This window comes from Sorghum bicolor, chromosome 4 (assembly GCF_000003195.3).
Source record: "Sorghum bicolor cultivar BTx623 chromosome 4, Sorghum_bicolor_NCBIv3, whole genome shotgun sequence".
Taxonomy (NCBI): Eukaryota; Viridiplantae; Streptophyta; class Magnoliopsida; order Poales; family Poaceae; genus Sorghum; species Sorghum bicolor.
In genome coordinates this window covers 6,020,140-6,047,151 of record NC_012873.2, presented here as the reverse complement: position 1 = coordinate 6,047,151, position 27,012 = coordinate 6,020,140, and the positions used below count along the sequence as shown (strand labels likewise).

Sequence of the window (27,012 nt, the reverse complement as noted above, 5' to 3'; positions counted from 1 at the left end):
CCCGTGATGATTAGGATGTGCCCGCCATATGCTTTTGACCGTGGTCACTGGCCAGATAAAGCTGTGTGGGGCTGTATAGAGTCAGTACGAGGAAAAGCGCCTGGTCATCCTGGTCCGGCGCTTTTTCTTTATTCCCATTCGGCCATTCCTCAGCATAACATGCTTCTTGTTTCCAAGTTATTGTACATTGGCAAAGGGTGAACGGATACATTTCACACAAGAAAAAAGATGTGGAAAAAAAAGCATGCAAAACCTGAATGGGCTGAGTTTATACAATTGAAACTCCAGAAATTTATCAGTTCATTGGATGCCATGAAGAGTCTGAGATGATGGGAGGCTCCTACTCCCTTATGAGAGATCTCTCACTCAGTTCTGCAGAGCCTACTGGGCACTGGCATCACCGGGGGATCCCATCCCATCCCATTAGAGCACAGCATTCCAAACATAAATTAAGAGAAGGTGAAAAGGCTACTGAATTTGGACTAGAAACTGAGTAGATCAAAGCTACAGAGGTTGAACAAATTCACAACACTGCCATAAAAACAAGTTAATGATCAGTGGCCAGATGTTAAACACTGGCACGTTATCTTCTTAGTGCCGCTGACAGGAAGTCGCCTTCAGTTGGTTAGTTTGCAATCCTGTTTGCCGGCATCAGTCAGTCTGCCGCCTCATCAAGATGTGCCTTGCTCAGGTCGATTTTCTCCCGAGCATTCAGTTGCATCATCTCCTGCACCTACTGTGGATCCACTGCCAGCGCCTGGGCCTCCACTCTATCAATATAAGATTCGTCAGATCACAGCACCGTAGTAAAAATTAATTAATTAAATCATCAAAGGAGCCTTAGCAAATGTGGAAGACAGAACTGACTACAAGTGATGAAATCAACATAGGCACCATATTGGATAGAATATTTTGAAATCTACCCCAGTGCTGCAAGGGAGCAGCAAAATACTCGCCTTGGTAAGATTTAGCCCAAAAAAAACACTAAATGCCTAACAAAAAATTCCCTGTAACACGACACACCACATCATGTTTGACTGTCTGCACATATTCAACTCTAGCCATTTCAAAACTTGCAAGATGAAATCCAAATAAGATAAATATGTATTACAACAATTAGATATGTACAAAATTAGAAAATGCACAATGCTGATATTTTGCTGCAGAGTGTCAATGCAGAATCCTGATGCAGAAAAGCCAAATGGGATCGGCTGACATGATGCGATCATGATTCCACGTCTCTTGAAATAGCACCGTGACAGTACCGACATGCAAATAAGTGATGCTCAGTTGTCTCTGCTTCTTGGGTCATACCGCTAGAAATCAAGGGATAAAATGATGGGAGAATAAACTATTGACCACAGTCCTTAACATGGTACATGATCTAATTATTCAAAATTGGTCCATTGGGAAAGCAGAGAACAGTACAAAGGGAACTAAAAGGCTCATCATATCCCAATAAAGATAGCACTGATGGCATTGAGGACCTCAAAAAAGCTGCTGAAGCTGAATAGATAAATCAAAAGTGACTGTTTGGTGATGTGATAATTTTCAACCTAAAAGCTAGGTGATTTAAGTTAAGACTTTAGGATGCTCTCAAGCAGATGGAGCTTGAAACAACAGTAATGATTGTTTCTCTAGCAGATGCAGCAACCATGAGTTTCCAACTGCATAGGCATACAAATTGTCACCCGTTCCTTCAAACCCCCTTTCAATTACAAGACGCACTGTAGAAAAGTCTGCCTGCAAGCATACAGTAACCACCACAGGAACTCATGCTCACCTTTTGCTAGGTGGTTTGATAACAATTGTGGTTTTGCTGCTCATGCATAAGCTTTCTGAATCCTTGGTTCCTTATAAAGTTCTTTTTTGTGCTTTACCCAGTTCCTATATGAGCTTTTGGTGGCCTTATACGCACTGCACTGCTATGAAAAGGTCATAGCTTGTACATTTTAATTTTGGACATGGAAATAATCAGAATCCATATGACCATATTGTTGCCCCCTCCGTTTTTTAGTGGATAGTTACTTCCTGAACTAGAAGCATTCGTTTGGAACAAGCAAGCCAATAAGTGAGTCAGTAGATCATATTACTAAGAAATGCATGACTTACGAACATACCTGCGCTGGTGCGCTCTGTTGCGCCACAGACACCACACCAGTCCTGCTCCGTCGCCAATCATGATCAGCATCACCCGTTGGGAGCTCAAATCGGCACACAGGGCAAGTGTTCCTGATGGCAAGCCACGGGCGGATGCACTCTCCATGGAAGTAGTGCCTGCAGGGGAGCCTGAGGACACTCTGCCCCGCAGCAATGCCATCCTTGCACACAGCGCAGCCGTGCGAGGCCTCCTCATCGCTGAGCGCAACCTCCGGTAAGCCGTCCACCACCGCACGGGATGCCGGCAGCCGCCGTGCAGCCTCCCCGACGCGCCCCGCGAGCACATCGACGAGGTTCCAGTCGGCGTCGTCAGAGTCGGTGTCCTCGCCACCCACCACCATCCGGAAGGGCCGCGTGACGGCCTGTGGCGCGACGAGGTCGAACCCGCTGAGCATGAGCCCACCCACATGACCCACCTCGCCCATGTCGTCCTCGCTGGTGGCCTCCTCAACGGCGTCCACCAGGCCCTCGAAGCCACCAACGACCGGCCGCGGATCGAGGGTCAACCCGCCCAGGCGGCCAAGCACGAGCCCGATCCCACCGTCGTCGTCGTCGGCAGGCTCCTCAACGACCGCCCCCCGCTCGAATTCAGACCCTCCACCGCCCCGGGCATTTCCGGAGATCATCGCCTCCTCCTCCTCCTCCTCGGAGGTATCCTCGACGAGTTCCAATGCGGAAACAAGGTGGGGGTAGAATTGGCTGAGGCCTCCGTCGGAGTCGAATGAGCGGCCTAGGGTTTCGAGAATGGGTTCGTCGTGGGAGGACAGGCGCGCCTGCCCCTGTTCCTCTCCCACGAGGACGTGGCCTCCGTCGTCTTCATCGCCGTCGCGTAAGGCGAAACCTGAGATGCAGTACTCCCCGCCGTCTCCGTAGTCGAGCGCGAAGGGGCCGCCGATTAGCCCCTCGCCTTCGTCCCCACCGACACCGTAGTCTTCGAATGGGTCGTAGCAGAACGGGCCGTTGTCGCCGTCGTCCCCGAAGTCGTAGTCGAAGCCGAAGGGGTCGTCGCCGGTGAAACCCGCCATTGGCAAGGAGGCGATGGCGGAAGAGACCTTTTTTGTTAGTTTTTTCTCTCTCTCTCTCTCTTGAGATGAAAAAGGGTGTGAGAACCGGTTGCTTTTGAGACATAGGAAAGTTGGAATGGGCCTGGGCCGCCTGGCCTTGGTAAGTGGGCCGACTCGAGCCCATTTGTGCTTGGCCCCGGTGACGCAAAAGGAGCGAGCGAGTCAGCCTGCAGAGAATGATACGCCGAAAAAAAAATCGGTCGTTTGCCGCCTGGCCTACCTACGGTCGTGCAAGACGTGCATATTGGTGCTTGGATAGGTGTTTGTTTTATCTTTAACCGTTACTATTAACTATAGGTGGTTGCCGTCACCTAGATCGGTTGGTTGCACTATCGAGCATCGCGTGGAGGTTGTATTGGAACTCCGATGGAGGATTTGTGAGGGGTTCTTACACTCATCACATCGAAGATTAGCAAAGAGTGATTATAATGGATTCGTGGATGTTAGTGTACCTCGCGATCGAGACGGTTTATATACTTGCACCCACATCAGAACCGATTTCAAAGGATGTATTGAGTTAGTGGAGGAGCAGCGATCATTAAACATGCCACAACAGGTATGTAAGTTAGGTTGCTAGCACTGGCGGAGCGCCTCAGAGGCGAAACTGGGCCATTGCCCCCCCCTATTTGCAACACTTTACCATGCAGTAGTTATTCTACAATATAGATATGCTAATTAAAGTAGAAACAAAGGTTGATATTTGATAGAATGCTAATCTTTTCTTTGCTATACGCAACCACTAATTTTAAGTAAGACAAGATAATAATAAAACAAACTAAAGCAACAAAAATTTTCCTATACATTAATTTGTACAAAACAATCTAGCCCCTACTTGTTTAATCCCCATGCTCCGCGCACTGGTTGCTAGCAAACAACCAAACCATGGGGAAAAAGTTTGTTACGTCACTCTAGGTGAGATGCTTGTGTAAGTTACTCAGCTCTCTAGATCGTTTGCCTTTGTGTGTGTTGAGTATCTCTTGTGCTCCTAGTTTTGTTAATTGCTAGTGTTAGTGAGTAGTTTAGATGTTCTAGCTTCTACTTTCTAGACTGTGTAGTAGCTTGCTTGTCGCGCCGTTCTTGTTATGCTTTAGGGTGCTTTGTTTGTTAGCTTAAATTCTACCTTTTTTCTTACGCAAAAAGAATACAATTATGAGATACATGTTAGTCAAATTGACTCAAGTTTAACTGATAATAAATAGTATTAATATTTCTATATTCAAATGAATTTATTACAAAAAAAATATTCGATAACTAATATAACAATACTTATTTTGTATTGTAAAGATTATTATTTTTTCTTATAAATTTAAAATCAAAGTTCGAATTGTTTGATTTCTCAAAAAGCAAGAATTATATTCTTTTGTGGACGGAGGGGGTAGTTTAGTATAGGTTTGCTTGGCTTGCTAGACCAAATACAATTAGTGTTTATTAGGACTTTATTATTAACAATTGTGTCTAATATTGACTGCGCTTTAAATAATTTTTTAATAATAGATAAATAATTCAATCGTCATTTCAGCGTGCACGCAAGGAGGCTGAGGAGAAACACTCGGATCCCAAACGCCCGCGGAGGATAATAACAGAGGAGAATCATTTTATCAATAAGCATTTGTACTCGATGAAAGCCGAAGAAGACGCATGGGCTAGTACGTGAAGGTGAGATGTCATTACAGATTTCCATGGGATTATTATTTACTTGCACCGTTCCACGGTTCCACCATCCACGGACTGCTTTGGAATAATGGCTCCGACTCCGGTGAATTCTCAAACAGAATCCCCATCGCTCCCGTTTCGTCTCTCTTGGGATAAAACCCACCGCCAACAGAATCATCCACCCATAATCACCATCATCCTCAACAACAGTCTCCACCGACCTCTGCCGCAGATCCATCGCTCTCAGCCACACCACATACCGCGCTCGTCGTTATCTAGGCCACCGGTCGCCCACCGCCGCCGCCCGCCTCTCACCGTGGATAAGGCCAGGCCAGTCCGGCCGGACAGGCATTTTTTTTCCGTCCAAGAAAGGCAGCGCCGCACGCAACCGGCCAGCCAGGAGCAATCCAATCCGGCAAGCAAAAGGAAATTAATAGAAAAGGGCAAGTAAAGACCGGCCGCGTCAACCGGCACCGCGGCGGCGGCATTGATCCTGCCCTGCGGAGGGAAGGAAGGAAGCCAAGACAGGGACGCAACCTGAGCTGGAAAGTTGGGCCTTTTCCTCGGAAAGGGACGGGGCCGCGGCGAACCGGGGCGGCAAGGCGGAGGAGAGATATTGTATCATAATAATAATACTGTCTGATATCATTCACCTACCCGGTCCGGCGTTCGCCTATAAGAAGACCGGAGGCGAGGAGGAGGGAGCTTCCTCTCTGTGCAAGTACAAGTTGTCCTCTCTTTGGTTTAGTTTAGTTTGCGCTGCTGGATTTGTTCAGGCTTTTGGTCTTGAGTTGAGGAAAAAAGATTTGGGGTTCTTGAAAGGTATGTTCTTTCCTCCCTCTCGTGTGTCCATCTATTAGAGCGCTTGATGTGAAATCGTGCTACTGTTGGAATTCGCTGCTTGGCATTTGGGTTATCTGCCTAAGAGCCGATCCCAGCATTTTCCTTTTTGCGGAAGAGAAATTTAGTGAACCTGTTTGGGTTAAGGGGATAATAAGATCATTTCTAGATGATGTGTAGCAATGTCTTATTAGCAAGTGGCTGTATGAATTAGAAAAGCTAGATTTTAGCACACCTTAATTCTGTGAGTTATCATGTGCATGGCTCTAAGGTCAAATTAGCACTCCATAGTGATGTGAAAATCACTGAAACTTCCTGTGTGATTGTTACTACTGTTCCCTAATCCATAGGAAATCACATCGGAGTTGATCATCTAATGTAGAACTAGTCAAGGAATAATGGTTGAAGATGACTAGCAAAGGATATGTCAATTCGAGGTCAAGGTTCTAATGTGCTAATTGAAGTTTATCACATACAGGTGAGTGAAACAAATGGGTATTGGGAATGGATCATCAAGCAATGTGTCGCACAAAGCGATGCAAGATGAGACCACGCCGCTTCTCCCGATCAAAGCTGAGGAGGACGTGGTTCACGAGTTCGATGGAGCTTCTTTCTCTGGTGCGGTCTTCAATCTGTCGACGACCATTGTAGGGGCTGGAATCATGGCTCTGCCTGCGAGTATCAAGATGCTAGGCCTTATCCCTGGTATTCTAATGATCATCCTTGTGGCGTTGCTCACCGAGGCATCCATTGACATGCTGGTCAGGTGCAGCCACCAGGGCAAGATTACATCCTACGGGTGGTTGATGGGTGACACTTTTGGTCAGTGGGGGAGAATTGCCCTACAAGCATCAGTGGTGATAAACAATGTCGGCGTATTGATTGTATACATGATTATTATTGGTATGCATCTGAACATAATCATTTATGCTTACTTTGGTGTGGTCTCGAATATTAAATGCCGGTGCCTGGGAGTGTATGTTTCGGTACTACTACAAGTTGCTACTCAAACGTGTGTAATCTAGAATTATTTGAAATCTCATGAGTTCCACAGCTATGCATGTTGAACAAAAAGCTTATGAGTTATGACAATAACTATGTTTATTAGGTTGATCCCCTGCTTTGAAATGAAAATATATTACAATCTATTCTTCATCTTCGTTTGGCTTAATTTTTAAGTTACCTTTTTCTCTGTTGAGTTTGGTTTTCTTTGTTTATACCATGCTAATATAATTGTTCATTTATATCTCCAAACGTTGTAACGATCTGATTTTCATGATTATGCTCATGAGAATAAAGTGTATGAAGTGGCCACTGTTCCTTTAGGAATTACTTATTATCCCCTGGATCAGACCATGTGGACTACTACTGATACTGTTCGTTCATTTTTTTATCTAGGCGATGTCCTATCAGGAACATCATCAACAGGTGTTCATCACAGTGGTGTATTTGAGGGGTGGTTTGGACCTCATATGTGGAATTCTCGTCCCATTGTACTCCTCACTACAACTCTTGTTGTATTTGCTCCATTGGTGAGCTTTAAGCGTCTGGGTAAGCATGTTGTCCATTGACCAAAAATATGCCATTTTTACTTATGGGACCCCTTTACTTACTGTTACTTCTTTGGCCACAGATTCATTGAGATACACATCTGCACTATCAGTTGCTCTTGCTGTGGTTTTTGTTGTAATCACTGCTGGGGTTGCTATTGTCAGACTCATCCAAGGAACTGTGGAGATCCCCAAACTCTTTCCTGAGATAGATGGAGTTAGTTCTGTCTGGAAACTGTTTACAGCTGTGCCTGTTCTTGTCACTGCCTACATCTGCCACTACAATGGTGCGTCCTCCTACTGTCCACTTGGTTTTCTGTTTGTCATTTGTTTCTGTATTACTAAATGTATGTTTTTTGTGATTTTACAGTTCACAGCATTGATAATGAGCTGGAGGACAAGACCCAAATTAAACCAATTGTACAAACTTCACTGGGACTCTGCTCAAGTGTTTACATTGCAACAAGCTTCTTTGCATATCTCCTCTTCGGCGAGGCTACCTTGGCTGATGTGCTTGCCAATTTCGATTCTGACCTTCGCATTCCATTCAGCTCTGTCTTCAATGACATAGTGAGAGTGAGCTATGTTGTCCATATCATGCTTGTCTTTCCTATAGTCTTCTTTGCCCTTAGGCTCAACCTGGATGGATTACTCTTTCCCACCGCAAGGCACATTTCCCATGACAACAAGAGGTTCACCATTATCACCATCTCGCTCATTGCTGTAATTTATCTTGCTGCTATCTTCGTACCGAGCATCTGGGATGCGTTCCAATTCACTGGCGCCACAGCTGCTGTGCTTATTGGTTTCATCTTTCCTGCCATGATTATACTCAGGTAACTTGCTATCCTCATCGAGTGATATATAACTATGTATCCCTGCTTTTTGGGTATACTTGAGTTATGCTGTTTAAGACCTAATAGTATTTTTGCTGATTTACTTTATTTCTATAGGGATCCATATGGTGTTTCCACCAAGCGTGACAAGGTTTTGGCGGTAACAATGATTGTGCTTGCTGTGGTGTCCAATTCTGTGGCCCTGTACAGCGATGCGCTCAACATCTTCTACAGGAAGCAGGAGGCCTAGAGTCCATCATACCTCAGGGGAAAAGTTCTTTATACAGGTCTAGAGTGATTGTTGACCTTTTTAAGCTACTACTGAGCAGCAGTGCCACGAGATTTCATGGTGGTCAATATTTTTTGTTTGGTCACTTGAAAGAAACCTGGTTTGTTGCAAATATTTGTTAGTCTTCTGAACATAAACCGCCTCCACATCTGGATGGCCCACTTGTGCTATGATCACCTGTGGAACATTTTTTTTTTCACGTGGTTGTTCATTCAGTCATCTTGTAATGGATGACTAAAAATGCTGTATATATATAACGGATAGTTCCCTGCTTTTGTGTTTTGTTTTTCTATTTAAATTTACTATGTTGATCATGGTAGATGGAGAAGAAAATGTCCTAACAGCTGGCGACACTATCATCCAGCTTTATATCAGCTGATGCAGTAGCAAACTGAAACAAGTACTCCCGATATATATATAAAACTGAAACTCACGTCAATTTGGAGACATCAACTGGATGGTCAGACGATCATAAACGTGTAATCCTGCATCTGAATAGCTTTGAAGCAAGAATGTCTCAGGGTCTAACTTTAACATGGAGACTTTTATATCTGCCGGGAGGGACCATTTAGCTAATCAAAGTTACCTACTTGCGTGTGTTTGGCAGATTCTTGCAAAGAATGGAATTCGCAGTGGGCAAGAATAAAGTGATTTAAGAATCTGTTGTTTTGAGAGGACGAACACGATGTTGCTAAGTTGTTGGTTCGGTGGCACCTGTAAAGGCTCAGCCCATACTGTTCCATTCTAACCGAACGAGCCCTAACTCAATTTCATTTTTTTTTTCTTCAATCGTTGCTAATCAACCATCTCTTCCAAAAATGATTTATGCAAAATCTGGTCGTGACTCACCCCCTTGATGGAAAGGCCTCTTTTCAGACGTCGCCGTGTCCTACAGAACACGCAAATTTGACCTTAGACCTCGTGTTTCCTGCCCAAACGTCACGACGGAAGGAATAAATAACCGTTCAAAGTTTCCAAACGGTCCTGATTGACTGAGTCTATGTTGGTTCGATCATTCTGTATCTGTAAACACGTAACACGTTTTTTTTTCTTCTGTTCCGAACCTCCAACGCATAGAAGGATGCCTTGACTTGAATACCTGATGCTTGTATATATTTCTTCATGGGTCCAGTACTGAACTCGAAAATTCACAACACGCCACTGAATTTCGTCTTTAGCTCTGTGCTCTTCCCTTCGGGATCTTCCATCACGTAAGGTGCGCAATCTCATTCAAGATGTATGCAGGATTCAGTTGTGTTCCTTGTCTATTTATTTCGTGGTCGCGGGGAACATCTCAATCTGTGTGTGAGGCATACAACATGATTTTAGTTCATCTGCCTTCGCTTTTGCAAATGCATTGAAGATATCATCATCGATAAATACAAAATAAAAGCAGCTAAGGCATTATATAACTGAAATGCTATCACCAGGTACCTTGCTTTGATATAGTTGTAGCATCAAGTTACTTATGCGAAAACAAAACTTTGCAGTAAACATAGTGGGTGTTTAGTTCCCTTCATATTCCAAAAAAAAATTAGGTTTTGGTTCATTATTTTGCAAAATGGAACTAAACACCATGCAATTTTTTTTGGCAAAAAGGTAGTTATTCTCCATTTTGGATTTTGGCCTCAAGAGGCCAAAAAAACCCAAAAGAGCCTCATGAGGCCCTCATGAGGGCAATAAATTCTGCATTTTGAATGGAACTAAACATGACCCTGAATTATTCCAGAGTAGAGCTTTACTCCTACAAGATTTACAAACACTACCATGTTTAACAAGTTAAAATTATTCTATATCTCCTAATGTTGATGGCAACTCACATGTTAAGTTATGTATCGCATGCATATCATTATGTAGCATGCTATGTGAATTTATAATAGACACAATTTAGTGTCCTTCCTTCACCTGAAGATCTAAAGTTCATCTAACAAGCTTATGATATATTACATATGGCGTGGGGTAAGTTAGAATAAGTGATAAAATACATTCAATATGGATATCTAGCTGGGGGTAAGTTGGAATAAGTGATAACATACATTCAATATGGATAGTCGGTCACTAATGCACTCAAAAGCTGAAATTTATATTGTATTCGACAGGATCAGTGAAGAACATAAATGAAGGTGAAATCTGGTTGAGTAAACTAGCATATCCAAAAGACCACATCATTAGTGAAGAAGACAAAATATGGCAGAGGCAGCAGTAGTCCTAGCTCTTAGCAAACTTGTTACCTCTTTTGGAATGGCATCACTGCAGTCTCTCGTAAAGAAAGAAGCCACACCATCGCCAGATTTAACACGGACTGCAAAACGCATCGAGAGGGAATTGGACATGATTCATCATTTCTTAAGCCAAGTTGGGTCAAAAATCTACAGCAATAAAGTTCTTGAAGGCTGGATAGTGAGGGTGCGGAAGGTTGCATATTGTGTTGAGGACATAATAGATGACTACTGTTATAACATCACTCTCTTACAGGAAGAAGGCTATTTCAAGAGGGTGGTACACACAACCTACTATGCAAATATTTTTCACGGCATTGCTTCAGGAATGAAAGACATTGAGGAAGAGATCAAACACCTGTCACAGCTCAAAAGAGACTACAGAGAAATGTTCAATGAGTTACTTGATAACACAAGTAACAACACTCAAGTTCAATCCCCAACAAATAGTGAGAACCCTCATGCCATTAAAGTAGAGGGCATTGTTGGCATGAAGGAAGACATGGAACTGCTGCGCGAATGGCTAGATCCCAAGGAAACCAATCTTGTAGTAATATCAGTGTGGGGTTTTGGTGGACTAGGCAAAACTACCCTTGTCAGGAAGGTATATGATTTGGAGATGGAACGAAAAAGTTTTGATTGTTATGCATGGATTGCAATATCACATAACTATGGCATTATTGTTACATTGAGGCAGTTGATTCAGGAGTTAAATGAGGACCAAGGCAAAATTCCTGCCGACCTTGGCACTATGCACTATAACAAGCTCAATGATACATTAAGGGGAGTGTTGTCAAATAAGAGGTACTTGATTGTACTCGATGATGTTTGGGATACAAGAGCTTTTAACGAGTTGTCTGACCTATTAATGGATGACCACAAAGGCAGTCGGATAATTATCACAACTAGGAATAATGATGTTGCTTCACTGGCTCAAGAAATGTACAAGATGAAGCTTAAGCCACTCAGCAGTGATGATGCATTTGAACTATTTTGTAGAAGGACTTTTCAGAATAGCAACATGGAGTGCCCTTCTCATCTCAATGAATTATCTAGGCAGATTGTGAGCAAGTGTGGAGGCTTGCCACTTGCAATTAATGCAATAGGAAATGTACTAACTGTACAAGAACCAGACGAGATAACATGGAGAAGAATGGATAATCAGTTTAAATGTGAGTTGGAGGACAACCCTAGCCTAGGCAAAGTAAGAAGTGCACTAAGCATAAGCTTCACGTACCTGCCAAGACACCTCAAGAACTGTTTTTTGTATTGCAGCATGTTCCCACAAGATTATCTTTTCACACGTGAGCAGCTTGTCAAGCTATGGATAGTCGAGGGTTTTGTTTCACACAGAGGGCAAAGTACATTGGAGGAGGTTGCAGATGGCTACTTCACTGAGTTGATCCATCAAAGCATGCTGCAACTTGTGGAGAACGATGAGATTGGCAGAGTAGTAACCTGCAGGATGCATGGCATTGTGCGAGAATTGGCTCTCTCATTTTCTAGGAAGGAAAGATTTGGTCTGGCAGAAATAACCAATCTGGTACATGAGAACAAGGACGATGTTCGTCGATTATTATTGTCAAACTCAAATCAGGTGAATCAGCTGATTAGATCAAGAATGGATCTTCCACACCTTCGAACATTCATCGCAACCAGTGCAGTAGCAAATGACCAGTTGCTGTGCTTACTGATTTCCAAGTATAAATACCTTTCTGTTCTGGAGATGCGAGACTCACACATTGACAAGATCCCAGATAATATTGGGGATTTGTTCAACTTGCGCTACCTTTGCCTGAGGAGAACGCGTGTTAAGTCCCTTCCAAGATCAATTAAAAGGCTTTCGAATTTGGAAACTCTGGACCTGAAGTCAACTGGCATTGAAACTCTGCCAAGAGAAGTATCCAGGCTCAAGAAACTGAGGCACATATTTGCTGAGAAATTGGCTGATACAAAACAGCAGCATTTACGCTACTTTCAAGGTGTGAAGTTTCCAGACGGAATTTTTGATTTGGTAGAGCTGCAAACTCTCAAGACTGTTGAAGCAACCAAGAAATCAGTGGAGCTATTGAAACAACTACCTGAGTTGAGGCTTCTATGTGTTGAGAATGTGCGGCGTGCTGACTGTGCAACACTGTTTGCATCTATCTCAAACATGCACCACCTGTATAACTTGCTCATCAGCGCCAACAATCTAGATGAACCTCTGAATTTTGATGCTTTCAATCCTAGACATACACAATTAGAAAAACTCATTATCAGAGGATGCTGGGACAATGAGGCCTTCAGGGGACCCGTGTTCTGTGAGTATGGTATCAACATCAAATATCTGACACTAAGCTTCTGCAAAAATAATGCCGATCCACTGTCCTCAATCTCCTTGAGCATGCCAAATCTGATATTCTTGAGCATCCGCAAGGAATGCTGGGCTGAGGATATAATACTACATGCGGGATGGTTTCCTCAGCTAAAAACCCTTTACATGGAGAACCTGGATCGAGTAAAGAGGCTATTTATTGAGGAAGGTGCGCTTGTCAGGCTTGAAGTGCTGCTTCTCTTGTCTCTAACGTCTCTCAAGGAAGTTCCTAAAGGTTTGGAGCTTGTTTCATCCCTCAGAAAGCTTAATGTCTCGATGCAGCCCCCTGAATTCAAGGTAGAGTGGGAAAGAGACAATTGGAGGATGAAGCTGCACCATGTCAAAGAAATACGCGTGTGAGAAAAAGTAATTGGTTGATCAGTCATTAGTTACTGCTAGTCATGGTATTACTGATATTTACCAGCTAAGATATGTACTTATTCTTGTCTGTTATGTTTCCTCCAAATCTCAATGCTCATATATACAGGAATTTTGTTTTATATAGTTTGTTCATGTAGTGCTGACAATGAGGTGCCAAAATATTGTTTGTTACCACAGTATATTATAGCTGTGCATTTGTTGTGAGAATATTGTTTGTCTATATACAGTATATTGTAGTAGTTGTTCATTTGCTGTAAGTATGAAACATCTCATCCCAATCCCTAAAGAGAACCTGCTCAATGTCCATGCCACTTGAGTTTCCCACAGGAAAACTATAATGTAGCATTCACATTATAAAATTTTATCTCCACAAGTCAATTTTCATCAATCTTGCTAACCTTACCATACCATTGTCTTTCCCCCAAATATTTCCAAGATAATAAGGCCCAGTTTAGTTCCTTAGCTTGCCTCGCCTCGCCAGGCTAGCATTACCTTGCCAGGGTGGGAGAGCCAAATTGGCTAGCCTCATATAGCAAGGAAAATTCTTGCCATCACAGAGTTGCCGTTGCCACAGATCCAAACACCCAACCACATTGCATTTCCTTGCTTGACAATGATTTCTATTGTATATGAAATTTATGGTTTCCTTTGGTGCAAATTCAACCCTCTAGATTGGAAGAAGCAATGCCCCCAATGATAACAAATAATTACCCATTAAGCCAAAGAAATATCAATAAAAAGAAAAAGGATTATGCTCCTTTATTATCTTAAAAAAGAATAGATTAAGGGCCAGCTATTTAGCCAACTTTCATAAGAAAATGGCTAAGCATAGCAATGGATTAAAAGGAAGACTACTAAAACCGTAGTCGCAAAGTGGAATAAGCGCTCAGATGGAGAAGAGGCTATTGGAAACAGAAATAAAACTAATACCTAGCCACACTGGAGGAGCTACCCATCGGCCAACCTGGGCGGCGCCCCCCCCCCCCCCCCCCCTCCCGGTTGCGGCTGCAGGGGGTCCCCGGGCTGCCTCCTGCTGCGTCCTTCGGAGCTTCTACCAGCCGGCCGCCGCCGGAAGATGTCCTCTGCTGATCTGCTCGGTTCTCGGTAGCTACTGTTTTTCTAACAATAGCAGCGCCGTTAAACCGCAGAGGCGGAGGAACCCAGAGAACCAGACGCCATCGGCCCATCACCACCAACCACGTAGTGGGCCTTATGGGCCTAATATCGTGGGCTGATCCTTGCCACGGCATCAGACCAAAAGAGGCTAGGCGTCGTTGCGATCCAAGGCGGCAGCACGGAGCGGTCAGCGACTCGGCTGTTCGGAGGAAGCCCAGCGCCGGCGATGGCGAGTGCGAACCCGGCGGAGGCGGAGGCGGCGGGGCGGCGGGACGAGCTGTCGGAGTCGCTGGCTGAGCTCTTCACCAACGTCTCCCTCATGGTCCGCGGCGAGCTCCAGGTTTCTTCTCTCGACTCTAATTCGAAGCCTTCGAAGGTCGGTCGCGCTATTACAGCCGCGTGCTCACTTTCCTGAATTTAGATGAGCTGGATGATTATGCTCCATTCCCGGTTATCGATTCTACGAGGGGAGTGATGTTAAGTGCGCGTAGTCAACTGCTAATTCTTGGTGATGATTTGGTAAGGCAAGGCGGCAAATCACGCCGTAACCCTAGCTTCAAATTCGTAGTAGTTAGGAAGATGATTGCGTGTATTTCTCTAGCTGGATGTTTGCTGAATTTCGATGCATTCAGTTTTTTTTTTCTTTTTCCATTTGCTGTGCTCCCATATGTTGGGTTCACATGATGGGGTGGTAGTAGTAGCTCTGCTTCTCCAAACCTCTCAAACATGAGAAATTTGCTATTGTAGGATTGCAAACGTGTGGGTTTCGCTATAATAGGATTTCAAATATCTGCTTCGCTATAATGACTCTCGAAACATTGACACTTTGCTATTATAACATCATGACCTTCAAATAAACAAATTAAACTCAAATCTCTTCAAATTCAAATAGTCGAACAGCGTCGCGCCGCTCTCGCCCACCTTCGGCAGCACCACGGGCGGCGGCGGTGAAGCCTCCGTGGCAGCTTCCGCCGGCGCAGCAAGCTGGTCGGGCCAGTAGAAGAGGAAAGCGTCCAGCTTGTCGTAGTAGTCGTCCGTGCTGGGTGCTGTGGTACCCCTCCGGGCTGAACCCGCCAAACCAGAAGCCACCGCCGGTGTAGGTGACGACGACGCAGGGGCCTTGAAGTCGCACCGCCGGTGGAAGTCCGTTGCGCTGAAGCCGTCCACGGTGGCCTTGTAGCAGCACTTGAGCTCACGGTTTGCACCACCATTATCATGCACGCAAATCAAAGAAAATTAGTCACTGCTATTATAAGACGGGACCTTTCACTTCTAATTAAAATCTATTATAACATCATGATCTGTGATTAAATGAAAATATTTGAATTTAAAGAGATTTGAGTTTAATTTGTTTATTTGAAGGCCATGATGTTATAATAGTAAAGTGTCAATGTTTCGAGAGTCGTTATAGCGAAGCAGATATTTGAAATCCTATTATAGCGAAACCTACACGTTTGGGATCCTATAATAGCAAATTTCTCCTCAAACATCTGTTGCAAATGGAAGTATCTACAGTTTAGATGTTAAAGATGCTATGCTATTTGCAGTGCTGCTGTATCTAAATGAACTCCTGGTGAATGAATTTCTTCAGACCAGTAGTTGTAGCAGCTAGTTCTGAGTTGTGAGTTGTGAGCACTGATTACTGAGTAGTTTCTAGCATTGATTTATATTTACAGAAAAGAAGAAAACAGCTCAATTATCTCACCCCCATTTTTTGCTTGAAATTGGCCTGAAAAGGATACCAGGTTAAGGTGGTGAGTACTGACTACTGAGCACGACTGCACGAGTATGGATTTGGGATTTGGGAAACTAGGACATGTGGTCCACACCCAACTTTTGTAGATTGAAATTGCAACAGATCCTTACATTGACCTAGCTCACTAGTTACAACTTTAGTAGTACTTTACACAACAGGAGGCTAATCATTTCCCTTGACATGGCAAGGAACGGCTAATAACTGTGTGAGTAGCTCAGTGGCTACACTAGATTGTCACCATTCACTAAACATTGATTTTCTTTTTATTGACATGCTACTATGCTAGATCGTAAGTTCAAAAAAACATAAGTGGATGCACAGTATTATTGGCATGGAGGCTAACTTGTTATCATGGTGTGTTCTGTTATTGGCATGAGTACTGGTCTATATATGACACTTCCTTTTGTGGCTACCGAGTACTGATATTATTATTTTCAAATTTGCCGAGAAACTGCTCCGTCCTTTTGAGCGATAAAAATTTAGGCTTGTGATAAAAGAACATTCTGGGCAGATTAGGGTAAAAATAACTCTAAAATAAATATAGTCATTAAAATTTAGGAGAATCTGGCCCTTGAAGTGAAAGGCAGTTTGTTTTCCTATGTGGTATTAAAGTTGAACCCTTATTAATGTTCCTTGGTAAGGTTAAGTAGCATGTACTCCCTCTGTACCAAATTATAGTCCACTTGAGCTTTGTCCTAAGTCAAACTTTAGTTTCATTAAAATTCTCCATGAAATATGTATTCATAATGCATTGATTTGAACTTTTAGATGTTAATATATTTTCCAAAAAGCTAGTCAATGTTTGAGATGTTTGATGTAGGCCAAAGCTGAAGTGAACTATAATTTTTTTTTGTTGATAGGAAAGTGAACTATAATTTGGAATAGAGAGGGTATTGGTTATGTTGTAAGCTGACATTTGCAGTTACAAGCAACTTTCTTATTTAATTTAATTTAATTAAAATGTCTGTCATTGTTGCCATTGCTTTCAGGGGACTAACAATCAGATGGCTCTGCTTGAGAAGATGAATGACCGCGTAGCGCAGGAATACAGCAACTATGGTGACATTGCCGCTGGCCTGCGAGTCTTTGTAGAGCAGCTGAACGAGAAAAGCCGAGGCTTCGATGATTACGTGTCGCAGATCGATGCGATAGACCAACAGGTGACTGAGTTCGAGGCAGTGGTGTCCATGCTCGACAAGCACGTTGCCCTCTTGGAAAAGAAAGTAAAATCGGCCTATCACATTTCTTCTACCCAATGATTCCCATCCACAAACCACTATGGTCTACGCAGTTTCTTTTGCCGACACTTGAGCTTATCCAAGGAACATATTATATTCTGGATGAATGAACAGACAGCGCTGTAGTTGCTAAGTTTCCACCATTGCAATGATGCAATCAGATTGCAAGTTGTGCTTTACTGCTGTAGTAACTTTCAGACAGATTAGCCAGCAGTTGGGGTTTTGTCCCTCACAGTAGTAGTAGGGTATTAGTGCCAGGAAATTGATGCATGGGTGCCGGATTCACGGGGCCTTAAATCATTGCCTACTGTTGCACAAGAAACATGTCCCTGTTGTGTATAGTAATTTCTGGATCAATGGGCGAACTGCATCTTGCAGTGTACGCGCATGCTACCAAGATTCCTGCAGATCTTCGGTCTATGAAATAGTAGGCTGCAGGAGACTGGTCAATGACATGTGGAGGCTCTGGAGCTGAATCCTCTGGTACCAAAAATTCTTGAGCTGGATGATTTCACATGCAGATGCAGCTTGGCATCTCATGCTTCTTTTATATATACTTATCATTGCCGTCGTGCTGCCTGTACTGACTACCAATTGCTGGTTTTGTTTGATAAAAAAAAAAAGTTGCTGGTTTTGTGTTGGTTCTCAGTTCATGCTCTTCTACTAGTACATGGTGCTGAACTACACTTCCTTTTTTTTTCAGCGGAATTTGATCGTTCGGATGCCTTTTCAAACTGCATGAATTTCGAGCAAAATCTGGCCGTCTTTTGCCTTGATGGGATCAATGACGTCTCAGTGGGACACAGGCAGATTTGACCACCGTTTGCATTGCACCGGGAAACCCGTGGACTTGACCTCGTGCTCCCTGCCCAGACGTCACAAGTTGCAAAAGGGACTTTTTATATATTCGATTCGAACAGGTTTTCCTTGAGAACGCAGTGAGAGTGATGAGAGTGACCATTCTTGGAACAGCGACACTTGCCCTCGCGACAAGTTAAATTAAGCTATTAGTCAACAAAGAGGACAGCGATTGGTTTGGTTTAGCCGCCTAATGTACGTGACAGCTCCATCGGCAGCTGCCACGCTGGGTATCATCAGATCCTGCATGCGCCCGCAGCCACTGTGCGGTGGGGCCGGGCCCACAGTCAGAGGGTGCAGGGCAGCGGTGGCAGTGAGCGAGAGATGGGAGAGCACCTGTCAGTCCAAAATAATGGCGTCCTCATTTCGTTGTGGCATGGGCCCATATGACCTCGGCTGGTTTTAAGCTTCCATCCAGCTCGTCGCCGTCGAGTTCAAGGCTGGTTTGGTTGCTGCAGGGCAGGCACCGGTTCCTGGACTTTTGGGATATTGCGTGATGGTTCATGGTGATGTCGGCCTTTTTGCTGATGCGTATGGCCACATAAATGGCTTCTAAAATGCAAAAATTATGATTTAATTAACCCCCTTTTCTTTTGATGGCAAGAATTGGTTGTATATGCTGAGGGTGGTACAAGTTTATGTGTTTTATCGTTTGAAATGTTTTTGGGCATGTTTGCTTGAGCTTATATGACGAATCTGTCAGCTATTTAATAGTATTTTTTTCTCACAACAAATTAGCAAATAATATTTTCAGTCATGGTTTTTCAGACAAACAAACATGCTTTATTTCTGATTTTACTAACGCCAAAGACTTTGGTATGACATATGGAGGGCAAGAAAATGGGAATAGATTAAACCAATGGATTGTTAAATGAAAAAAAGGTACCGATGGATCAGTGTTTAATTCGTGTTTGAAGCAACACATGTTATCTTAACTATAGATTAGAGATGTCACGAATTTAAAACAACTCTGTTTGTACTAAATGATTGCTTAGAAAGATTGCAAAAAAACAATTATTGACGCATATGTTCCAAGTAAGTAAAAATAGAAAAAAAAATCAAAATCAAAATAAATAAAGTACCATCATAACAGTGGTGTTCTATACATGTGATAATTGTACGTGTCAACATGTAGCATTGTACTATATAGATAGATTTGACAACGTAACCACCACACAAAGGTCCATGTCCCGCCAATTGCCCAAATTTCATCACAATACTATCCAAATATAGGTCGAAGACTTGTATCAAAGTACTGCCAATACTATCCAAATATATAGTACTCCTATCAATCAAATTAGTACATATTCGCCAAAAAATCATAATGGTATTTGCACGTCACTATCGTTCCTTTTTAAAATTTTCTCTTTTCCCCCAAACTGCTCAACCGAGGTTGTTGCAGACCTCTTCTCCTTCAAACAACTGCCGTGCCTTGCCGAGCCTCCCCCTTGCCTGCCGTGCAAAAACCACCCAAATCACCATCACAATTCAATTCACACCCAGAATTGACAATTCCAAGTTTCCTCTCCGCTCCTCTCCTGTCTCTGCGTCCCCTCCCTCCCCTCGTTCCACGGCAACGCCAGACGAAACTGAAAACCATCGACGCGCTCCGTCCACCCTCCCCTTCCCCCTCCCCCTCCGCTCCCGCCTCCCAGCCCAGCGGGCAGCGGCAAACCCTAACCCTAGATGGGCGCCGTCACCTCGACGGTCGCGGCGCGCTTCGCCTTCTTCCCGCCGAGCCCGCCGTCGTACGGGGTGGAGCTGCCGCAGCCGCCACAACCGCCGGCGCCGGCCCCGGCCTCTGCCGCCCCCGAGCCGGCGCCGAAGGCGGGGGAGGAGAAGGGCGGAGGAGGCGCGGTGGTGGAGCTGACGGGCGTCCCGCGGAGGGGCAACGTGGAGGCGCGGCGGCTGCGGACGAAGCGGGGCACGGAGGTGGTCGCGATGCACGTGCGCCAGGCGGGGGCCAAGCTCACGCTGCTCTACTCCCACGGCAACGCCGCCGACCTCGGCCAGATGTACGAGCTCTTCGTCGAGCTCAGCGCCCACCTCAACGTCAACCTCATGGGGTACGCGTCCCGTTCCGTTCCGTTCCACTTCCACGCGCTCTCTCTCGCCCCGATTGAGTTGCATTGGCTCAGGTTGCGATGCGATTCGGTGCTCCCCCTCCTTGCAATTCTGTGTGCCATTGGGACCACCGTGGGTTTCAAGTGTAGCCTTGGATTGGATCTTCCTGATCGTGTGTCTCTGGATCGGAGCTACCACTGCAATCTTATCTCGAGTTAGAATGCCGCTCGTGTTCGTTCGGAAGAAATGTTGGACTCGGGGGCGGATCAGTGGGGTTGCTGCCTCCTAGCTTGGATGACATATGCAACCTTACTAACTACAAGTTCACTTTTTTTTTAATACTCCAAGTTCACTATCTTCGTATAAGTGTTGATCCCTGACCTTGTTTGCTGGTGGTTGTATACACTCTATCTTGGCACTGAAATCCTATGTTTGACACTGTTACGTTAGCTGATTTGTGGTTGTCATCATTTTGATTTTTCTGTGAGGCTGATTCATTTTATGATTGCAATAAACCTGGCCATGTCTGTTTGGGTGGCGATTGCTCTTCAATCTATGTAATTTACTTAATCTTAGATAGCAAAAACAACATTAAGATTTTTAGTTCCTAATTGCTATAGGTTATTTTGTGACTGACTTGATTCTATGTGAGGTGGCATGGTGCTTGGTTCTTGTTTGTTTGCATAGATTTTGATTGTTAGATGTTACTACATTTCATGGTTCAATTGGAACTGTTCACCAATGGAGTGTGGTGCAAACAAAATATTTTTTTTTGGTAGCAGTGCGCTGAAATAGCACGTGCTTGCAGGAGCATGAAATTGATACATAGATTCATGCAGTTTGTCTGTTTGGTAGTGCTTGTAAAGTTCTAATACCAAAAATTGCTGGTCAAAAGCTTCAGTTGGGGAATAATTTTTCAAATCTTCTGTTATTTACTATCCGAGGAAGTGTTCAAATGGTTAAATTAATTATTGGCAGTTGGTAACTCTCCATAAGTGGAAGTTAGGAAACACAATTCTTAGTATTATTGTTCTTTAAATAGAAATTGTGTAGCTTTCTAGCTCGACCGTTCTGGCACTTTCTTTTGAGCACTCTTCCTTTAAAGATTCTTTTTAGCCCATTTGTTCTTGCTCTCCGTGTTTGGTTTGGTGAAATAGCTCAGGAAATGAGGAAACTTTGTTTTTAAATTTCCATTCTACCCTACTTTAAGTTCCATGTTTCAGGGGGGAAATAAAGCTATTAAAGCAATTCTTGGTCGAATGTGCCTGGTGATTGGTGGTCTGGTGGTTGATTGTTGAAGTGAGAATCATTGATTGATCCAGTGAATCTAGCAGCTGTAGCCAATTTAAAATTCTCTGGTTAGAAAGAATTGTCTGTTGGTTTGTCCTCTGCTCCTTTTCTTTAAGCCAAGCTTTTTCTTGCTTTTGTTATGTTGTTTGCTAATATAATCGGCATTCCTTTCATCCTTTTTCTTATTGCTCTGTCCTTTGAACCTACTTTTTGTCTCCGTAGCCATGCATTTTGCCACATACCATCATGCTGTGTGGTTACTTTAACTAGTTGATTGTGTTTGGTTGAGTAATGTAACTTCAACATCACTTAGGACTGCTTCTGACATGGTCCATAGGGCTTTTGTCGCTACCTTGGGACCTCTGTTATACTTAAATTTCTTGCATGATTACTAGATACCATTCATAACTCAGGCATCAGTTTTCATTACCTGTGACTACTGATGCATGTTCCCAGAATACAACTTAGCAAACTGAAATGTCTTTGCAACCTAGATACGCTATCAGCTGACTTTCATTTTTTTCTCATCAATTGAAAAAGCGGACGAATATGAGTTGTGATTCCAAGACTAACAGCTGAAAGTGACTCAGAGAACTAGCTTTTTTTGACCAAAGAGCAAGTAATGAATAACCACATTAAGGGCCAGGTTGTCTTATAGAGAAACATGTTCATGCTTATTAACCTATCCTAACCATTAGCTGCTGGATAATACTATAGGTGTGCAGAACTTCAAAGTGATTGTTTAATCCATATGAAGTATTAATACCTTGTCTACCATTACTATGCAGCTATGACTATTCTGGTTATGGGCAATCCACTGGGAAGGTACACACCTTTATTTGTTGGTAACTTCTAACTTTTTCTTAGTATCATTAATGTTCATAATGCTAAACCTTTATCTTTATCTGATACTGCAGCCTAGTGAACAAAACACTTATGCTGACATAGAAGCTGTATACAGATGCCTCATAGAAACCTATGGAGCTGCTGAGGATAATATCATTCTTTATGGTCAATCAGTGGGCAGTGGTCCTACTTTGGATTTAGCATCCCGATTAACTCGTTTGAGAGCGGTTGTTCTACATAGCCCAATTTTGTCTGGATTAAGAGTTATGTATCCTGTAAAACATACATACTGGTTTGACATATACAAGGTAATTAATATGCCGATGTCCTTGATCTTATTAATCGCTTAACCACATCTAAATTTGCCTTGTATTCGCAGAACATCGACAAAATTCCATTAGTCAGGTGTCCCGTGCTAGTGATACATGTGAGTATTCTTCTTCTATAGCAAACCTTATAAGGACATGCATGTTTTCACTCTTTCTTGAATTTTTCATTAGCACATGCATGTGGATTTTTTGTTGCTTTGATGCACTTTAATGTTACTTCCATGAACTTGTAGATAAGCGTTATGGCATTTAGGCTTCTTATAATGGAGGGAATGTCCATAAACATCCATTATTTGGAATGTTTGTTGTGGTTAATTTATGGCAAGCCCTAGACTCCAGTCCTACCTGGGGGTTGTAATGAGGGGATAGCTCCAGGAAATTTTAGGAAGAATTTGACCCAAACTCGCTGTCTAAACAGGCCCCTGTTTACACGAACCTACATTTCTGGTTTAGGTATTGTGTATTTGTTTTAAGACCTGTTCTTTTTTTCACCAGAATTTGTTACATTTTAGTTTCTGAAAAAAGTGTTATCAGTATTTACTATATGATACACTGCACATTATCCTTTATGACATCTACAGTTGTATCACACATTACCGCGAGCAGTTCACACTATCCAATTGGGGCTTTACCAAGTGTAATCGCTTGCTTATAAATGTATGATTACTTTTTGGCAATGCATCATGTTAATTAAGTTTTGGTTAACCTTCTAGTGAAACAATCCTCATGTGAGCACTATACGTAGGGCTATCAAAGCTATAGTTTCTGGCAGGAAGACTTACTTGCATAGACATCATCGAAGCTATAATTTCTGGCAGGAAGACTTTCGTAGACATCATCAAAGCTATAGTTTCTGGCATGAAGTCTTAATTAGATGGTAAAAGTTTTCTAGGTTTGGTGACTAGAAAGATGAATCACAATTGAATGCTAAGTGTTTTATGGAAACATGGGACGATTAGTTTGTTAGTAGGATCAACTTTGTCATGATTTATACTACAATTTCCTACTATACATGTAGTCATCGTTGGAATAAAGTTGCTAAAAGTTTTTTCCAGATGTCCAGCCTGTTCATTCTAGTCAAGATGTAGAAGCAGCATGCACATGCTCGAGATTTTAATACGATATCTTATCTCAGGGTACAGCTGATGAGGTTGTTGACTGTTCCCACGGGCGGTCACTGTGGGAGCTCGCGGAAGTGAAGTACGAGCCGCTGTGGATCAAAGGCGGAAACCACTGCAACCTAGAACTGTACCCGGAATACATCAAACACCTGAAGAAGTTTGTCGGAGCCATAGAGAGATCGCCACCCCCACCTCCAATCGATGAGTCCACAGAGAGTTCAGGCCCGTCGGGCCGCACCGTGACGACGGAGCCCGAATGTAATTCATCGGAGGACTCATCAAGGAAGAGCACGGACTGCAGGGACAAAACACGGCCGAGCATCGACCAGAGACACAGCACGGACCGGCGGGAGAAGCCGAGGGGCAGCACGGATAGGCGGGACAAGACGAGGAAGAGCGTGGACCATCCCGACAAGCCGCGGGCTAGCGTCGATCAGTCGGATCGGCCGAGGAAAAGCATCGACCGGTACCGCCGTTTACCCTTTACCAACCTGCCATATTTTTTTCAAGTCATCAGTAGGATGCATTGTATTATATATATTGCGCACGATCACCGTAAAGGTTTTGTTGATGAAATGGCGTGTGTTGTTGTGACTTTTGTGTACAAAACAGGTTTGGAGGCATGATGAAGTCGGTGAGGCTGTGCAATATCGACTGCTTCAAAGTGACAGCAACCTCTGGGAGCTGAAGAGAATTAAAGGAAAGGATATGGATAGTAATAACAGGAAAGGTTAGTGTTGGGAGCCGTCTGTATGTATTCTTCTTCTTCTTCTTCTTCTTCTTCCCTTTGTGTAACTTATTCAATTGGGTGATTGGTTTGGCTGTAGTAGGAGGCGTGTTTTTGTTTTCTTTCTTTTTTTCTGCCTCATATACAATACAATGAGGGGCTGGGCTCTGTGATGTTTCCGTTGGATTGTTCTTTTTTTTTAACATGAGATGAAATAATAATAATAATAATAATTTTGTTGATAAAGAGACGGTTTCAGCTGAATGCTTGCGAGCTGCAATGGAGGCACGTAGGTGCAGCTTGGTGATTTTTTTTTTTTTTTTGCAGGCCCGTGTCTGTGTTTTCACGACGTTTTATGGTGGTGGCGGGCGGACATGGACACCGCCGCAGGCCTCGAGCGCGGCGACCGACGGCGAGGACGTGAGGTGTGGGGAAACCGAGCGGACTTTTGGGTCGCCGCGCACGCCCTCGTGTCCCCCGAGCACCGCACGTCGAGCGGAGGACGAACACGTCGCGCAGATCGCAGTCGCGCACGCACGCACTCCTGTTCCTGGCGGGGCGCGCCTTCACACGCCCGGGTCCGGGTGGCCTGCGTTGCGGCGGTCCCGCTCCTACCCTGCCCGCTGCCTTCTCCCCCTTTGCTGCTCGTTGCTGTGTCGGTCCGAGTCGTGAGCCGGGTAACAGCTAGCGACTCTGATCTAAAACACAGTTTAACCATGACAACGCTTTCTCCCGTAAAAGTTGTAACGAACAAGTCATGTTGAGAAGTTGTCATGATAGATTTGTCCATAAATAGTTATATGCAAGATAAGTTTACAACTTAGGCATGAAATTTTATTATTAAAATAAAAACTAGGCGTCCTGTGGCCTGTTGGGATTCGTTAGGAGCTAGAAATAGCTAGCTGGTTAATAGAATATATAATAGCTTACTATAGTATTTGGACCCCATCGCCCATCGGGCAACAAATGGTTGAAATGTTGAATTTCTCTAGAATGTACATGCCTTTATTGTCTAGTGAGACTGTTAGAAAGGGATATGGGAGTAGTGGAAGGAGGGTATTCATTTTGACAATCTATTAGTTGCCATTAGCTATATTTGGTCAGCTAATGAGATGTTTCCAAATGGTAATCTGTGTTTGTTTAGATGCACATAAAATTTCATTAGCAGTTAACTGTTATTGCTATTGGATCCAAACAGGTTCAACGGTTGTTTATTGTCCTATAGAGTGTGGGCCTTGCTATGGTAACTTCAGTTTCATTCTAAGATATAAAGATCTTAAAGAAATCACATCCTTTAAAGATGAAACGATTATATACTCTGAATAAAGAAATTTCTAGGATCCCATCATTCCTCACGCCAATAATTTTCTAAAAAAAAAAACTTTTTGTCCCTGCCTTCCTTGTTTGCATTGACACGATTGTATATGTAAATAAAAAGAATCCCCCCTACCCCTACTTTGTTTGGTCCCCGTGATGTGAGTGCACATAGGTTTGCACGTGGATAAATATTTCTTGTTGCTCTCACTTAAAATAAGTTTGAATACTAAAGTAAAGGATATGACAAAAAAAAGTTTTAAAAAAAGTATGCCAATTTCATTCCTACCTCCAAGTCATCATCAGAACTGTGAATAACTACACACCTTTCGCCCTTTTGTTAGATCTAAGCACCTTCAAGATAGAGTTCTATGCACCTTACTGTGTCCATTTAATTGGATATTTATCCTTTTTAATTGATCGTGTAGCCTGTTTAACTGGTTGTGTAGCTCAAATAAATGATAAACACTAGGTGTCCAGCTGTTTATCATTTAGCATTTAGGTGAATATTGGTTTTATATGTCCCCTAAAACCCCTTATTTGTGTACAATTTCTGAATCATTGTATATGCACTTCTACGACAACTTCATCAATCTTGAGGCCTAATCTTGAGACCTACCGACCCAACCTTTTAAAGGTGTTTATAGAAATAGGCCGGGTGTATATGTGCATGTGCACAGTGCTATCACAGTGCCTATAGCGCGTAAAAATACACAATATATATAATATCAAGATATTTTCTGTATTTGTCATATTACTTCTGAGGAGATAATATAAATTGACATCAAAATCGACGGTGCATATTTCTTAAGAGTTTCTTACAAGAGTGCAACAAAACTAACGAAAGAAGAAAAAAAATAAAGTTTAGCAAAATTATTAATGCAGAACGATCAATTATTAAAGAACTTTTGGGCGGCTCCGAGTTTGAGAGCGAGATCATGCCCTTTCGCAGTGGAGGATACACAGCCCCCATGCATGACATTGCCACGGCAGCATGAAGCAAAG

At 43.3% G+C, this 27,012-nt stretch overlaps 5 protein-coding genes across 5 annotated transcripts; 4 read left to right on the top strand and 1 right to left on the bottom strand.

Annotated features, from left to right (window-relative positions):
- On the bottom strand, positions 230–3,259 carry LOC8079449 (E3 ubiquitin-protein ligase AIP2). The gene is made up of 2 exons (XM_002451652.2): positions 2,121–3,259; positions 230–770 (listed from the first exon to the last, which is right to left on the bottom strand). Exons 1-2 carry the CDS (start codon positions 3,183–3,185, stop codon positions 672–674), a joined length of 1,164 nt encoding a protein of 387 aa, XP_002451697.1. The 5' UTR covers positions 3,186–3,259; the 3' UTR covers positions 230–671.
- On the top strand, positions 4,922–8,684 carry LOC110434582 (sodium-coupled neutral amino acid transporter 1-like). Its single transcript, XM_021458884.1, has 6 exons — positions 4,922–5,699; positions 6,196–6,620; positions 7,116–7,268; positions 7,351–7,554; positions 7,638–8,103; positions 8,221–8,684. Exons 2-6 carry the CDS (start codon positions 6,209–6,211, stop codon positions 8,351–8,353), a joined length of 1,368 nt encoding a protein of 455 aa, XP_021314559.1. The 5' UTR covers positions 4,922–5,699; positions 6,196–6,208; the 3' UTR covers positions 8,354–8,684.
- LOC8079448 (disease resistance protein RPM1) lies at positions 10,627–14,025 on the top strand. The gene has a single exon (XM_002453406.2). It carries the CDS (start codon positions 10,634–10,636, stop codon positions 13,325–13,327), a length of 2,694 nt encoding a protein of 897 aa, XP_002453451.2. The 5' UTR covers positions 10,627–10,633; the 3' UTR covers positions 13,328–14,025.
- LOC8079447 (biogenesis of lysosome-related organelles complex 1 subunit 2) lies at positions 14,605–18,106 on the top strand. Its single transcript, XM_002453405.2, has 2 exons — positions 14,605–14,804; positions 17,210–18,106. Exons 1-2 carry the CDS (start codon positions 14,691–14,693, stop codon positions 17,477–17,479), a joined length of 384 nt encoding a protein of 127 aa, XP_002453450.1. The 5' UTR covers positions 14,605–14,690; the 3' UTR covers positions 17,480–18,106.
- Positions 19,775–25,558, top strand: LOC8079446 (protein ABHD17C). Its single transcript, XM_002453404.2, has 7 exons — positions 19,775–20,382; positions 22,459–22,495; positions 22,588–22,824; positions 22,896–22,943; positions 23,981–24,432; positions 24,579–24,696; positions 25,021–25,558. The coding sequence occupies exons 1-6, from the start codon at positions 20,003–20,005 to the stop codon at positions 24,652–24,654; spliced, it is 1,230 nt and encodes a 409-aa protein (XP_002453449.1). The 5' UTR covers positions 19,775–20,002; the 3' UTR covers positions 24,655–24,696; positions 25,021–25,558.

Coding starts and splice junctions, on each gene's coding strand:
- LOC110434582 (XM_021458884.1), top strand. CDS start 6,209: ATGGGTATTGGGAATGGATCATCAAGCAATGTGTCGCACAAAGCGATG. Junction 6,621..7,115: donor TGTATACATGATTATTATTG/GTATGCATCTGA, acceptor TTTTTTATCTAG/GCGATGTCCTATCAGGAACA. Junction 8,104..8,220: donor CCTGCCATGATTATACTCAG/GTAACTTGCTAT, acceptor TTATTTCTATAG/GGATCCATATGGTGTTTCCA.
- LOC8079447 (XM_002453405.2), top strand. CDS start 14,691: ATGGCGAGTGCGAACCCGGCGGAGGCGGAGGCGGCGGGGCGGCGGGAC. Junction 14,805..17,209: donor TGGTCCGCGGCGAGCTCCAG/GTTTCTTCTCTC, acceptor CATTGCTTTCAG/GGGACTAACAATCAGATGGC.
- LOC8079446 (XM_002453404.2), top strand. CDS start 20,003: ATGGGCGCCGTCACCTCGACGGTCGCGGCGCGCTTCGCCTTCTTCCCG. Junction 20,383..22,458: donor CTCAACGTCAACCTCATGGG/GTACGCGTCCCG, acceptor ATTACTATGCAG/CTATGACTATTCTGGTTATG. Junction 22,825..22,895: donor ACTGGTTTGACATATACAAG/GTAATTAATATG, acceptor TTGTATTCGCAG/AACATCGACAAAATTCCATT.
- LOC8079448 (XM_002453406.2), top strand. CDS start 10,634: ATGGCATCACTGCAGTCTCTCGTAAAGAAAGAAGCCACACCATCGCCA.
- LOC8079449 (XM_002451652.2), bottom strand. CDS start 3,185: ATGGCGGGTTTCACCGGCGACGACCCCTTCGGCTTCGACTACGACTTC. Junction 771..2,120: donor AACAGAGCGCACCAGCGCAG/GTATGTTCGTAA, acceptor TTATATTGATAG/AGTGGAGGCCCAGGCGCTGG.